At 47.5% G+C, this 15,514-nt stretch overlaps 1 protein-coding gene across 1 annotated transcript in view; it reads left to right on the forward strand.

Annotated features, from left to right (window-relative positions):
- The window catches only part of KATNAL2 (katanin catalytic subunit A1 like 2), a 34,221-nt gene extending 19,913 nt beyond the window's left edge, over positions 1 to 14,308 (forward strand). Inside the window, exons 10-16 of the mRNA XM_033164549.1 lie at positions 1,052 to 1,115; positions 2,347 to 2,465; positions 6,807 to 6,898; positions 8,937 to 9,047; positions 10,561 to 10,723; positions 12,055 to 12,157; positions 14,022 to 14,308. Of these exons, the coding sequence (XP_033020440.1) occupies positions 1,052 to 1,115; positions 2,347 to 2,465; positions 6,807 to 6,898; positions 8,937 to 9,047; positions 10,561 to 10,723; positions 12,055 to 12,157; positions 14,022 to 14,161 (792 nt within the window). The 3' untranslated portion in view covers positions 14,162 to 14,308. The remainder of the gene's footprint in view (positions 1 to 1,051; positions 1,116 to 2,346; positions 2,466 to 6,806; positions 6,899 to 8,936; positions 9,048 to 10,560; positions 10,724 to 12,054; positions 12,158 to 14,021) is intronic.
- Positions 14,309 to 15,514: the final 1,206 nt, after the last annotated feature.

The following is a 15,514-nucleotide window of genomic DNA, read 5'->3' on the forward strand; positions in this document are numbered from 1 at the left end:
TTCTACTCCCTGCCTGCCAGAATTCAGCTTCATTCCAGCGCTGCTGTGGTGCAGGAGTTTGGCTGCAGCTTTCCCTTCTTGGGGTGTAGGCCCAGACCCCCCTTTACCTGGGTCGGCTGTCGCTCTGCATGCAGAAGGTCCAAGCTTCAGACCTTGGCATTTCTGATTAAAAAGCATTAGGAACTGGTAATCACAGAGACCCTTTCATGAGACCCTGGAGAGCCTCTGCCAGTCAGAGTAGACAGTACTAGGCTAGGTGGATGTATAAGCAGTTGTGTTTTTTGGAGTCGGTATTCATCTCACTGGCAGTGTCTTTTCAGTGTTTCAGACAGTAGAGACATTCCTCCGTCTGAGACTTTAGAGAGATGCTGCCCACCAGAGTAGGCTGTGCTGGCCTAAATGGATGAATGTCCTGATCATGCATTAGACAGCTTCATTGTCTCCTCAAAACACAGATCTTCAGTATTTAAATCAGAGTTGGGAGGGACCACAAGCGTCATCTAGTGCAACCCCCTGAAATGCAGGAATGTTTTTGCCCAACGTGGGGCTTGAACCCACGGCCCTGAGATTAAGAGTCTCATGCTCTACCGACTGTGCTATCCCAGCCCTAATAAACATTACAGTGAGCCATCACTGGTCATAGATTAAGTCACAGAACTGCAGAGTATTTGTTGGATGACTGTAATGAATGATAAACTGCCCCGTCTCCACCCCCAAACACCCCACTGTTGCTTACAATACCTTTGGACATGCCCAAGGATATGCCTGAAAAACAGACCTTTCTTCTCTCTCATGCTTTGGTGAAGCTGGAAGTCTGCAAAGCAGAATCTGCAAGAAGTTGCTATTTTGCCTCGGGTTTATTGCATGTCTTCCCTGTGTCAGTTACACATGGCGTTCAGTTGCAAACTGCCCCCATCATTCATGTGGTCTACAGGTGAACAGTTGTGAAATCAGCATATTGGGATGGTGGTCATTTGGGTGCAAAAATTGCAGTTTGACTCCCAAGAATTGTTATTATTATTTAATCCTGATATTATTTTTCTCTGCTTAGTATCCACAACTGTTTACTGGCATCCTCTCTCCATGGAAAGGACTATTGCTCTACGGGCCCCCAGGTACTGTCTGCATAACTACAGTTTGTGAATGAACTCCAGACATAACATTTTCCAATATTGCTCACATCCACGGTGTGGACCTGGCCACATAAATTCTCTTGCAGTCTTGCATATCTTGTGAGATGAATGCAAGATCAGCTTCCATTTCTGACACTCTGGCATTCCCTCTTGCTGCAGAGGAGCTGTTCTCCATTTAAAAAGGAAAAGGTTTTAAAGAGATATGTCTCTATATGCTGCCTTTAAAAAAACAAAAACAAACCCACCACCTGTGAATCCCTTTTGTAAAGAGTTTCAGTGGTTGCTCATGAGAAATCAGCCAAACGCAGAACTTCTAAACACTAAGTTCTTTATTGTGCAGATATTTACAGTGGAGCAAAAATAAAGACGTCCAGCTCATCCTTCTGCAGAGTCCGGGAATGCCCGTTTCCGGTTCTTTGCCCAACATAAAAGGCGCGGGATCCTGAACCCCCGCCTCCCACCTCTACGTCCTTCCTCCCTGCTAAAACGGGGTGACGGAAAGGGTCCCCCTCCCCCTCTTCCCGCTTGGCGCAGAGGCTCTCCATCCCTGCCACAGCCCCTGCGCCCACTTCCTGCCTCCATCTCCCCCTCCCCACAGTGGAGTGATCGCTTACTCCACTGGGGAAAGATGACGAGCTGCTCAGCGGAGACGGGGGTTCCCGATACTGAAAAAGCCCCGGGACCGCTTCCAGCTCCGGCGAGGGCGGTTTCCTGACACCTTGCAAAACTGCTCCAAAACTGGGAGTGTTTTTGACAGAATGGTTAACTAAATGGCCACTGCATCTGTTTTGGGAGGATTTATTTTACACAATGAATGTAGGTCTGTGACTTAACTGCTACATACAATCTCAATAGTACCCTTTCTTCCTATCTCTAGTCCATCCATTCCTGGGAGAATATTATTTCTCCCAAACCCGAATGATAGTGTTAAGATAGAAAGACAAGGTTTTCTTCCCAGCTAACACTTGCTTGAATGCTGGTCGAGTGGTTGTTACGGAAATGTCACTGCTGATAAATTATTTCGCTTTTTCAAACTCCTTTCAGATGATTAATGGGGGTTTTTTTTAACGGAGGTACGCCTCTTTTGACCAAATAGCTCAGGGGAATCATTTATTGTGGGGATAAAAGGCTTGCACAGTTCCTCAGCGGGGAGAAATGTTGAGGAGCACCTGTGTCGAGACTGAGTGCTGACTTATTTTTCTGCACCTTGTAGGTACTGGGAAGACTTTGCTAGCCAAAGCTGTTGCCACTGAATGCAACACAACCTTCTTCAACATCTCGGCATCCACCATCGTCAGCAAATGGAGGGGGGATTCAGAAAAGCTTGTGAGAGTAAGAGCACCTTCTGTTTTCCTCATGCCCTGGCAGAAATCCACAGTGTTTGGCAGAGAATCCTTGAGTGACGTGGCCTAATGCAGGAATGGACATATTCTCCCCCCCCTCCCCTCCTTTCTTTTCTAGAAGCCCCATGGCCCAACTCTTGATTTGCACCATTCAAACATGAGTTCATTTTCTGGAACAGGGAAGGTATAGCTAGCCTAATTTAAGTGATCCCGAGTCTTCAGTTTGTCTTGGGGAAATCTTAGGCAAGAGTTTGTCTTCAGTTTGTCTTAGGCAAGAGTTTCCTTTCCAGATCAGGGTGAGGTCCACCTAGATCTGTGTCTGTATATCTATATCTGTATCATCTATATCAGGATGTGGGTGGCACTGAGGTCTAAACCACTGAGCCTCTTGGGCTTGCTGATCAGAACGTTGGTGGTTCGAATCCGCGTGACGGGGAGAACTCCCGTTGCTCTGTCCCAGCTTCTGCCAACCTAGCAGTTTGAAAGCACGCCAGTGCAAGTAGATAAATAGGTACTGCTGTGGCGGGAAGGTAAATAGCATTTCCGAGCGCTCTGGCTTCCGTCACAGTGTCCCGTTGCACCAGAAGCGGTTTAGTCATGCTGGCCACATGACCCGGAAAGCTGTCTATGGACAAATGCCGGCTCCCTCGGCCTGAAAGCAGAGATGAGTGCTGCACCCCACTAGTTCTGCTAGTTATGGGGAGGGCAATGATAAGCCAAAGAAGAGATCCACTTTGGAGATTTTACCAAGGGTTTGCTAACGCACTGATCGCATACTGCTAAGCCGGTCATTGGAGTTCTAAGGACTAAGTGTTTTTATTATTAAATGACACCTTTGTTTCTTAGTATGATGGGTTATCTGGCCTTTATCTTTCTGTACTGGTGTGTAAATGCAGAATCCGTCTGTAATCATCTGTCTATAATCTGACTGACTGAACCCAAAGGGTGCTCATCAATGGCTCCTCTTCATCCTGGAGAGAAGTGACTAGTGGGGTGCCACAGGGTTCTGTCTTGGGCCCAGTCTATTCAACATCTTTATCAATGACTTGGATGATGGGCTTGAGGGCATCCTGATCAAGTTTGCAGATGACACCAAATTGGGAGGGGTGGCTAATACCCCAGAGGACATGATCACACTTCAAAATGACCTTAACAGATTAGACAACTGGGCCAAAGCAAACAAGATGAATTTTAACAAGGAGAAATGTAAAGTACTACACTTGGGCAAAAACAAACAAACCCAAAAGGCACAAATACAGGATGGGTGACACCTGGCTTGAGAGCAGTACATGTGAAAAGGATCTAGGAGTCTTGGTAGACCATAAACTTGACATGAGTCAACAGTGTGATGCAGCAGCTAAAAAAGGCCAATGCAATTCTGGGTACCACAGTTCAAGAAGGATACCGACAAGCTGAAACGTGTCCAGAGGAGGGCAACCAAAATGGTCAAAGGCCTGGAAACAATGCCTTATGAGGAACGGCTTAGGGAGCTGGGTATGTTTAGCCTGGAGAAGAGAAGGTTAAGGGGTGATATGATAGCCATGTTCAAATATATAAAAGGATGTCATATGGAGGAGGGAGAAAGGTTGTTTTCTGCTGCTCCAGAGAAGCGGACACGGAGCAATGGATTCAAACTACAAGAAAGAAGATTCCACCTAAACATTAGGAAGAACTTCCTGACAGTGAGAGCTGTTCGACAGTGGAATTTGCTGCCAAGGAGTGTGGTGGAGTCTCCTTCTTTGGAGGTCTTTAAGCGGAGGCTTGACAGCCATCTGTCAGGAATGGTTTGGTGGTGTTTCCTGCTTAGCAGGGGGTTGGACTGGATGGCCCTTGTGGTCTCTTCCAACTCTATGATTCTTTGATTCATCTGGCTGCAGCAGTGAAATGGGCTCACAGTACGTGGTTCCATTAACGGCAAAGATTAAAGCTGCAACTTCAGACCCACGCTGCAGTTTGCGTCAGAATGGAGTTTGAATGCAGTCATCTTTTTAAGCAAGGAAAGCAAGAACACATGATGCTAAAAGTGACAGGATATTGGGTTTTACCTCTCCTTAAGAATTCTGTTTGTGGAGAAAAATAAGCCATCATCCTTCGTTTAAAAAGAAAAGCCAACAAAAATCTCATTTTGTGTAATACGTGGGATTATCCACGTTGTGTTTTGATCAGGAAAACAGAAGCTATTTAGTCCAGCCAACCCAACTTTATTCTAACTTGCATTTATGTTTTTAAATATATATATATATGGAGCAACAATACATAAAAGGGGAATGTTTTAATCCTTGGTGCTCTTTTAGGATTTGCCCAGAATCCCTTTCTGGAATAATTTCCTTCTATCCTATTATTCTCCATATACTTGGGTAGGATTTAGGAGAAAAGATTTAAAATGCAAAGACAGGATTATTTGTGTGTGTTTGCTCTTTCTCTCCTCTTTTATAAGCTGTTCCGATTTAAGAAGTGGTTCGGCCTACCAAAGCAAGGCAGCGTTTCAGATGTTTTCTCCAACTAGCCTTGTGGCATCTGCCTTCCCTTCTCTCTCTCTGTCAGAGCCCATGGCAGAAAACAAAACAAGTGCAGCCTTTTATTTTATTAACTCTGTACTCTCAATTCTCTGAATGGATCATAAGATCATAATGACAGAATATGAGTAAGTGAACATAATCATTCACTGCAGTCCAACTGCATCAAAAATGTACAGCATTTGGCTCTATTCCAGCCCACACTTGGAAGTTGCCATTAGTTTAGTGTTTCTAAAATATATCTGCAGTCAGAGCCGTCTCATCCATAGAGGCCGGTGGCGCGGCGCGCCAGGGCGCAGGGCACCCCAGGGGCGCCCCCGTGAGCCCGCCGGCATACCGGGCTCCCCCTCCCCAACCCGCCCCCGCCCCCATGGGCAGGCGGGCACTCGCACGCCGGCGGGCGGGCGGGCTGTAAGCCGCCCGCCCTCGCCTCCCGGAGCCCCAGCTGGAGCGGCGCAGGGCTTTGCGCGACCTTCCAGCACTCCAGCTGGGGCTCTGGGAGGCGAGGGCGACCGGCTTGCCGCCCGCCCCCCCCCCCCGCCGGCTTGCAGCCCGCCCTCCCGCCGGTGCGCGAGCGCCCGTCCGTCCGCCCCTCATCCTCCGCCCGCCGGAGCGCGGGTGCCCGCTCCAACGCCACGCCTCTCATCCCCCGCTCGCCCACCTCCCCTCCCGAGGGGCGGCCAGCGCGGGAGGGAGGCGGGCGGAGAGGCGGCAGGCTGGGGGCGCCGAGGGATCGCTGCGCCAGGGCGGCAGATCCCTCTAAGACGGGCCTGTCTGCAGTGAAAGCAAATGAAGCCTGAGCCCGGGGAAAAGGACTTCATGTGTTTGACATAAATCAGTTTTTATCCAAAACAAAGGTGTTGATCTAAATGGCCTGCAGTGAATGGAATAATCATAAATATGGGTTAAAGACGAATGTGCAGGAAGAACATAGCAATGCTATGAACCTTGGAGGTTTTTAAGCAGAGTAAGAACGTAAAAAGAGCTGGATCAGTCCAAGGGCCCATCTAGCCCAGCATACTGTTCTCACAGTGGCCAGTCAGATGCCTAAGGGACCTGGGTGCAACTTTCTTTCTTTCTTTATTCGGCAATCACTCATAGCCAAGTAAGATTGTCTTCCATCAGCACAGTCTTAACAGAGAGGCTGTAAGTGACTGCGGAGGCCATTTCTGGATCTGCACATCCTTCCACAGTGGGGACGTAGTTTTCCGGGCAGGAGTTGATCACGGTGAGGGTTTGCCAAGCGTGCCTTCCTCTTAGCACATTTCTCCTTTGCATCCTGAGTTTGAGCGTCTTCAAAGCCCATGACACCTTTGGTAAAGGCTGTTCTTCAACTGGAGCACTCGCAGGCCAGTGTTACCCAGTTGTCGGTATTTATACTGCATTTTTAAAGATTTGCCTTGAGAGAGTCTTTAAACCTCTTTTGTTGACCACCAGCATTATGCTTTCCATTTCTAAATTCGGAGTAGAGTAGTTGTTTTGGAATACGATAATCAGGCATCTGCACAACATGACCAGTCCAACGAAGTTCACGTTGGAGAATCATCACTTCGACACAGGTGATCTTTGCTTCTTCCAGTACACTGGCATTATTTCGCCTGTCTTCCCAAGTGATGTGTAAAAATTTCCGGCGACATCATTGATGGAATCTTTCGAGGAGTTGGAGATGGCGTTTATAAGTGGTCCATGTTTCACAGCGCTCTCCCCGCTTGTGATCCTCAGTAGCTGAAGTTGCGCAAGAGCATGGCACTGGGGAGATTTCTCCCTCCTGACTTGAGCTGTCTCTCCCTCCCTCCCCCTTTCTTTTTGGACAGGTGTTATTTGAACTTGCCCGCTACCATGCCCCCTCCACAATCTTCCTGGATGAGCTGGAGTCCGTCATGAGCCAACGAGGCACAGTCCCAGGGTAACAAACGTTCAAGGGGGGGATACCCCTTTGCCGACTGTTTTCCGTAAGGCAGATCCTCTTCCCGAATGGCTTAGAAATAAACCTACCTTGCTAACTGCAAGAAAAATCCGTTTTCCCTTCCGTATATCTCGCTCTTCCACTTCTGACTCTAAACATCCCTACAAATGCAGTATGTTTGGAAAGCCAAATCTGTTTGTGCCAGTAGGTCTGTGACTTAAGCTACTTAGCCTTCCCCCTGGGTTAAGCATGCTTGCGTCTGATCTTTGTCTGCCTGAATGGGAGGCTACCTAGTATACTCTTGTTCTGAGCTCCCAGAGGAAAGCTGGAATATAAGAGTAATCAGCAAGCATGTGAGTTTATGTCAGGGGTGGGGAACCTGAGGCCCAGGTCCAGATGAAACCTCTAGGTCTCTTTATCCAGCTCTTAGGATTCTCCCTGGGCCTTGCCCTTCTCCAGCCCTGATCTGTGGCCCTACAGATGATGGTGCAATGCAGCTTCCATCAGTCCCAGCCAGCATGGCCAATGGCCAGGAATGATGGGAGTTGTAGTCCCACAGCATCTGAAGGGCTACAGGTTCCACATCCCTCTTTTAGTCCACCCACCTGCTTTTACACCCCAGCCAACGTCTGTCCGTACAGTCATTCTCCCTCTGAGCCAGGTTCAAGGTCTCTGTATTAATCTACAAATCCCTGAGCGACTTAGATTCAGGGTTACCTTAAGGACCGCCCAGATCAGGGTTTCCCAAACTTGGGTTTCCAGATGTTTTTTTCGGACTACAACTCCCATCATCCCTTGGTAGCAGGACCATTGGTCAGGGATGATGGGATTTGTAGTCCCAAAACAGCTGGAGATCTAAGTTTGGGAAACCCTGGCCTAGACCCTTTTACCTTAGCTCAATTACTGAGATCATCTGCAGAAGTGTTGGTTATTTTCCATGCTGACAAGGCTCATTTGGCATCAAAATGGAGCCTTTAGTGTGTCATTGACCCTGTATTGTGGAATACTCTTCCAACAGTGAATCAGCAGGTGCCTTCTGTTCCAACCTTTAAACATCTGCCGAAAATCCTTCTATCCCACCAGGCTTCTTCAGGCAATTCAGAATTCATCTTTCCATAATAGTTGCTTGACGGCCTTGGGTTTAAATTTTTTATGTACTTTTATTATGTACAAATGCTATTGTAAATGGCTTTGTTATTCTCAATGATGTAGTGGTAGATAAATATTTTTTATAAATAAATGATAAAGTAACTTCAACCATCAAGCACATTCCAAGCAGAGCGCAAGATCTCGCCAAGGAAACCTGTAAAATTGGCTGTCGCCCAGTTGCAGAATGCAGACTCTGCCTGTACAGAAGAATGACAAAATCTGCTGCGAAGCTCTCCTGCGTGTCCCACATTCAGCTGAATGGGAGTAGCAAACGGTTAGAGATGTGTTTTTTGGGCTGCTCCCATTCATTTCAGCAGAGCTTGCCCAGGAGAGCTTCTCTTTAGTTTGCACCATAGTTTGATACAAGGATATATAGGATGAGTAAGACACTCTGGATCAGACCAGAAGTCCATATTGCCTGGTATTTATCGGGAATGTACAAAGCTTGCATTCTGCCGCTGAACTATGGCCCGTTTCTGTTCCCTGTAATTATCCAGGCTGATCTAACTTAAGACTTAATAGCCTTCTCACTAAATGGTGGCTTTGGGATCTGCTCAGTGCCTCTTGCATTAATCTGCATGCAAAGATAAAACTCCAGAGTGTGCATTTCCTTTCGTTTTAGTGCTCTTACATGAGTGGATTCATTGCAGAATTAACTTCTGGGCATTAATCGCCATGAAGTTTGGACATAATGCTTAGGTTTTATCTCATGGAACTTAACCGCGCTTGGAATTGGGGGGGTTGAGTGAGACAGGGAGACGCAAAACCCATGAATGGGTTTGTGTTTCTGAGCTTGTCCCTGCCTCTGTAACGGCAGTGGTCCGGATGTAAGGCCGGGGAATAACACTGACTCCGCCTTTCCCTTTCTCCATCTTCCACATCTTGGTAGCGGTGAACACGAAGGAAGCCGGAGGATGAAAACGGAATTATTGGTGCAGATGGATGGCCTGGCCCGGTCGGATGATCTTGTCTTTGTTTTAGCGGCTTCCAACCTGCCCTGGTAAGAGATCCGGAGAGTACGCTTTGAATACATTTGCGTGAGCCTCTAAACACAGATAAAGATTTTACTTAGACCCAGAGCAGTAAAAGCCTTGATATTTGGTTAAAGCCTTCAAAGATTAATTGGGAGCTTTTTACTTGGCTCCTGCAGTTCTTGCCGCAGGAGTGCATAATCCTCCGTGAAGGCAACATATGCCGGCGCAAGCCAGCTGCTAATATTTAAAAAGGGGCTTGATGGCCAAGTTATTTACTATGGCTAAGCTAAAGAAGGGTTTCAGCAAAGAAACGCTTAAGGTGCTTAAAACATCCAGTGCTCAGGAAAGATATGCTCTATAAATAGGCAAGGATGGATTTCATTGGTATTAAAAGGTGACTTTTAAAAGTTTGAGGATAAAACCCTCCAGTTTTTTTAATGTCACGTAGATCTAGTGGAATGGCTGAAAATACGTACTATCCAGATTCTTCTTAGCATATTGGGTGGAAGTCCTGTTGGTGCTGTTGCACTCATGGAAGGCTTTTGATCAGTGCCGGATTTACGTATAAGCTAAACAAGCTATAGCTTAGGGCAGGCGTGGGCAAACTTCCCATCATCCCTGACCACTGGTCCTGTTAGCTAGGGATGATGGGAGTTGTAGTCCCAAAACATCTGGAGGGCCAAGCTTGCCCATGCCTGGCTTAGGGCCCCACTCTCTTGGGGGCCCCCAAAAAAATTTTAAGGGGAAAAAAATGGATGTGCATTTCCAAAATATAAGATAAAAAACAAATAAAATAAAACCTACATACAGCAACAGAGTTTTGTGTTGTGTAGGCTCCTATGAATTACCATATAGCATATATTCAACACAAAAACTTTGTTGCTGACAAAGGACAGTTGGACATATAAAGGGCTCCATTACCTTCAGTAGCTTAGGGCCTCATCAAACCTACATCTGGCCCTGCTTTTGATCCAGCAGATTCTTACTCTTCCAACAGAAAAACGTGGAGAGGAGATTTTTGCCATCCCTGTCCCTCTTCCTGCAGCAAACCTTGCATTCTGTTCTGGAGAATCACCCAACTCTCCCAAGGAGATTTGGGGTGGTGGAGGGTGGAGGTTCTTTCTGTGTGATTGGCAAAAAATAGGCCCCCTCCTCGCTGGATCAAAAGCAGCCCTCCCATGAGTGCAAAGGCACCAAGTAGATTTTGAAACATCAAGGAATGGAGACTACTGGAGCTCTGTGGTTCAGCTGTGAATCTGTGGAGACTTTAAATCACATCCCTGCCTTGATTTCACCAGGCGGCCTGAGGGCAGGAATGTTCTCTCAGCCACTCTCACCCCCAGCCCCTCATCATGTATCGTAAGAAGATCAAGATAATGTGTGCAAAGTGATTTCAACACTCAGTGTTTTATATATATACTTGCAATCCCTCTCCACCCTTTCCCATGATTTCCTAGAGATCGCAGCCCACACTTCAGAAAATGGCAAATGGACCCCCGTAGACACGGCCATTCTCCCCCTTTCCCTTTCCTTCTCTAGGGAACTGGATTATGCCATGTTGCGCCGGCTCGAGAAGAGGATCCTGGTGGACCTCCCGAATAAAGAGGCAAGGCAGGCAATGGTTCAGCACTGGCTTCCTCCCGTGAGCAACAGCGGTGGAGTCCAACTGAGGACGGAGCTAGACTACAGCTTACTCAGTCAGGTGAGGAGAAGCCATCACTGTTAACGGTTGCATCTCACAGGGGGCAAGGCATATATACACACAGAAGAAGAAGAAGAAGAAGAAGAAGAAGAAGAAGAAGAAGAGGAGGAGGAGGAGTTTGGCTTTGATAGCCCGCTTTATCACTACCCAAAGGAGTCTCAAAGCGGCTAACATTCTCCTTTCCCTTCCTCCCCCTCAACAAACACTCTGTGAGGTGAGTGGGGCTGAGAGACTTCAAAGAAGTGTGACTAGCCCAAGGTCACCCAGCAGCTGCATGTGGAGGAGCGGAGACACGAACCCAGTTCCCCAGATTACGAGTCTACCGCTCTTAACCACTACACCACACTGGCTCTCTGCAAACACTACACCACACTGCATCGTAAGTAGACCTGGGCATGTGCCAAGCTGACTCAACATAAAGGAGGCCCACTGCCCCAAGAGCCGTGTTTTGGGGGCCAACCTGACGCAGTTTCATTTTGGCTCTGAGCTTGTTCCTCCTCCCGGCTGGGAGACTGGTCTGGAAACCTCCGTGCCTGCTACTTTTGGGTTGTTTGGAATGAGGTTCGCAAGCAAAGGATAATGGTAATAATAATAATAATAATAATAATAATAATAATAATAATACCCCGCCCTTCTGGCTGGGTTTCCCCAGCCACTCTGGGCCGCTCCCAACAGAATATTAAAAACACAATAAAACATCAAACATAAAAAACTTCCCTAAACAGGGCTGCCTTCAAATGCCTTCTAAAAGTCAGATAGTTGTTTATTTCCTTGACATCGGATGGGAGGGCGTTCCACAGGGCGGGCGCCACTACTGAGAAGGACCTCTGCCTCGTTCCCTATAGCCTCACTTCTCGCAGGGAGGAAACCGCCAGAAGGCCCTTGGCTCTGGACCTCAGTGTCCAGGCTGAATGATGGGGTGGAGACGCTCCTTCAGGTATACTGGGCCAAGGCCGTTTAGGGCTTTAAAAGTCAGCACCAGCACTTTGAATTGTGCTCGGAAGCATACTGGGATGAAACAGAAGTACCCGCCTGGCATCAGTGAGCGGGGCAACTGCCATATGAGAGGCAAAAGAGCTGGGGATTGGACAAGTAAGAGCAGCATGTACTGAGATATGGATGGTCGTCCTTCACTTCTAGGGCAGGAATTGGGGGGAAATAAAAGTGGGGGGGGAGCCATATTCTAAATGGACATGCTTGTGAAGGGGCGTTCCTCTGGACCTCAATCACTTTCTGAAACATCCCATGTTCTTTGAAGTGCTACATTTACACCCATTTGCATTGGAAAGTTCCTGGAGACTGAACTGTTGTCTTTCCAATTTACTGATTAGGAGATGGAAGGCTACTCTGGTTCTGACATCAAGTTGGTCTGCAAAGAAGCTGCTATGCGCCCCGTGAGAAAAATCTTCACTGCCCTTGAAAACCATCAGCCAGGTACGTCTGTGTTTTTTGCGTTTTTATATTGTAAACCAGCTCTCGGCTCTCACCTGTGCCTCCATGCGACGGCGGCCACAACCTGGGAACGGTTTTGTCTGGCCGGTTTGACTAAACCAGGTGAAGGGTAGCTGATGGCTCTCAAACCCCCGGTGAGTTAGGGACTTCACCTGCATGCGAAGACAAGTTCTGGTGGATTGAGCGGACGGGACCAAGAGTGGGTCCAACGGTCAAGAAGGCAGTTTCTGGGAAGGTAGTCCATCTAGGAGAAGGAAAACTGTGGTTCTAAACCTCCACTGCCTTGTGGGACATCTTTGGGAAAAGGAGTAAGCCCTACACAAATCCGGAGTGGAGTCCCTAAGACGGTTGGATGGCACATCGTACGCCTCCTTCCAGCAACTCCTGCAGTCAAGCTGGTGCCAAATGTCTTGCTCTGCTTCCTTTTGGACCACATCCGCAAGGCCGGGGGGTGGGGGGGGCGGGTCTTGTCACTGCCCAGGCTTTCATCCCAGGGAGGTCACTTTGGTGCTGCTAACACAGCAGTTTGATTGCACCCCTGGGGGTGCCACTCTATCGTCTCTCGAGAAAGATGGAGGCCAACAATATTGTAAGCTGCCCTGTGATCCTCAAATGAAGGGCAGCAGGGAAATTGAATAAAAACAAGTAAGCAAATAAGTTTTCTGAGTGTTCAAGCTGCACAGGCACTCACCTGCTATTGCAGAGAGTGCTGTGCTGAGGAGCCAGGCACTAGATACCTTCCAGCGACGAACTGCAGTCGGGGTGTTCTATTTCCTGTTACGAAGCGCTCCTAAAAACATCGCAGCTTTTGATATGATGGCCTGGCACCTCAGAGGGAAGTTTCACTGCTGTCCTGGAGAAACCTCGAGAGAGTCTTCATTACAGATAGCCAGGCTGTCATGTTCCAAGCAAGCCGAGTTGAAAGGGTAACGGGCGAATTCACTATCGTCTTTTACTGGAAATCCTCTGCTCAGATCCTACCATTTATAAATTTAAAAGTAAACAAGGGAGCATCAGACCCTTTCTAGGAGTATTCAGCCAGGACATGGTCATCTGTATGTCCCACCTCCCTCCCTCCCTCCCATTATTTATTTATTTATTATTATTATTATTATTATTATTATTATTATTATTATTATTATTATTATTATTATTATTTGTATCCCGCCCATCTGGCTAGGTCCCCCAAGCCACTCTGGGCGGCTTCCAACAAATATTAAAATACATTCAAATGTCACAGATTAAAAACTTCCCAATTGTCAGGAAGTTTCAACAGCCCAAGGCTGTATTGCCAGTAGAGCCCAAAATAAATGGCGATCTCTCTTCTGCACCTCACCTGGGCAGCGGAATAAATTTTTCTAGAAGCCTTTTTGCAGACATTTTATTTAGTCAAGGCTGGCACCATTTTAAAACTTTCAACACCCATTTAGGGTCGAGGAGATAGGATTGATAGTCTCTGTTACACCCAACTAAGTCGTCAGAAGCGCTGCTTCTCGCCTAGACCTCATCTCTCTCTGCCCAGCAACTTTCCTGGGGACTTCCTCACTTCCTTCTCCCTCGTTCCCTTTTGCTGCTAAAGAGGTGCTGTCACCTCCCCCCACATGCCTCCAACAAACCCCACCCTCACAAAATAAGGACGAGGTATTACATCCCCCCTCAAGCCCATCATCTGACCAACTCTCTCCCCCACCTCCCGCAGCTTCTTCCTTCTTCAAGGGGAGACTTGAGTAATATCTACACCCATTCTTCTTTTGGTTAACGTATATGCTATCAACAGGGCAGCTGGGACAGTAACATGAACAAATGGTGTGTCTGTGTGTTTTGGTCCATGCTCTTCTTTCTGCAGACAGCGGGAGCTTACCTGTAATTGAACTGGACACAGTCACCACTGAAGACTTCCTGGATGTCATCACTCACACAAAGCCCTCTGCTAAGAACTTGAGCCAAAAATACACCGAGTGGCAAAAAGAATTTGAGTCTGTCTGAACTCCACCCTCCGGCAAGTCAAGATTTCAACCATCCAGATCCCAACAAATTTCTGGGAGCCAGAGACTGAATACTTAACATTAAAATGGATATTATTTTTCCTTTCCAAGAGAAACAGAACAATCCATTCTCAAAGGTGCACACTAATTTTTTTTCTAAGAACTGAGAGGGGCTTGCCAGTTGTTTGTTGAGCCTCTCTCCCCTCTCCTGCCTTTACTAATAGGCAACAGGAAGCATTTTTGCACTGTATTTTATGCCCGAAATCCATTTAATCGCAATATCCTCTTACATCCACCGCCAGACATACACGCATCCCCGCTGACACCTAGGATCCACCGCACACTGACACCACAAGTATTTTGCTGCTGGTGCTCCCCTCTTCAGAGGAACAAGGACAATACTTGCAATAGCAGAAGAGATGGTGGTTAGTTGGACTTCTCAGGGATTCTTGTATTAAAAGCAGCAGGTGTTGAGCAGGACTTGCAACGGTGAAGAATAAACTGCTGGTCCTCTTTAAGGGATGCATTCTGGAATCCCGTTTCACCCCTTGCCTGAGTTTATTGGGAATCGTAAGGTAGACTTTTCAAAGATTATTTTCCCGTAAGTGAAGGGATCACTTGTGTCTCGGGACCAAACATGACGCAGCCTTAGAGCTGGAGAACCTCCCAAGAGTTTTTGAACATAGCAGCTGTGGGAGAAGCAGCGGCGGGTTAGGGGTGCTTAACCCTTTCCTGCAAGCTGCTTTCCTATGAAAGTTGACAAGTTGACCCGTTGCCCTCGCAAAAGGTGCTTCTTCCAAGAGGATAGCAGGGCCTTTAGATCATATGATCTTCATGTCAAATTGCCCCTAGGCTGTGGAACCACTAAACCAGGGGTCCCCAAACTAAGGTCCGGGGGCCGGATGCAGCCCAATCACCTTCTAAATCCGGCCCACGGACAGTTTTTACATGAGTAGAATGTGTCCTTTTATTTAAAATGCATCTCTGGGTTATTTGTGGGGCATAGGAATTCGTTCATTCCCCCCCCAAACTATAGTCCGCCCCCCCCACAAGGTCTGAGGGATAGTGGACCGGCCCCCTGCTGAAAAAGTTTGCTGACCCCTGCACTAAACTGATGTGACTTAACTGCTTTTAATTCGGGTTTTTAAATTGATGTAACCTGCCCTGGGGGCCTGCTGATGAAGGGTGGGCAACAACAGCAGCAGCAGCAAATTTATTGATGATAAACCAGGGCTGGCCGATACCTGCCTTTCAACATTGTGATATATCAACCAGCTGAACATTGCAATATACCAGTACAGTGGTACCTCTGGTTACGAACTTGAATCAGTTCCGGAGGTCCGGCCGTAACCCG

The sequence above is a fragment of the Lacerta agilis genome, chromosome 11 (assembly GCF_009819535.1).
Source record: "Lacerta agilis isolate rLacAgi1 chromosome 11, rLacAgi1.pri, whole genome shotgun sequence".
Classification (NCBI taxonomy): Eukaryota; Metazoa; Chordata; class Lepidosauria; order Squamata; family Lacertidae; genus Lacerta; species Lacerta agilis.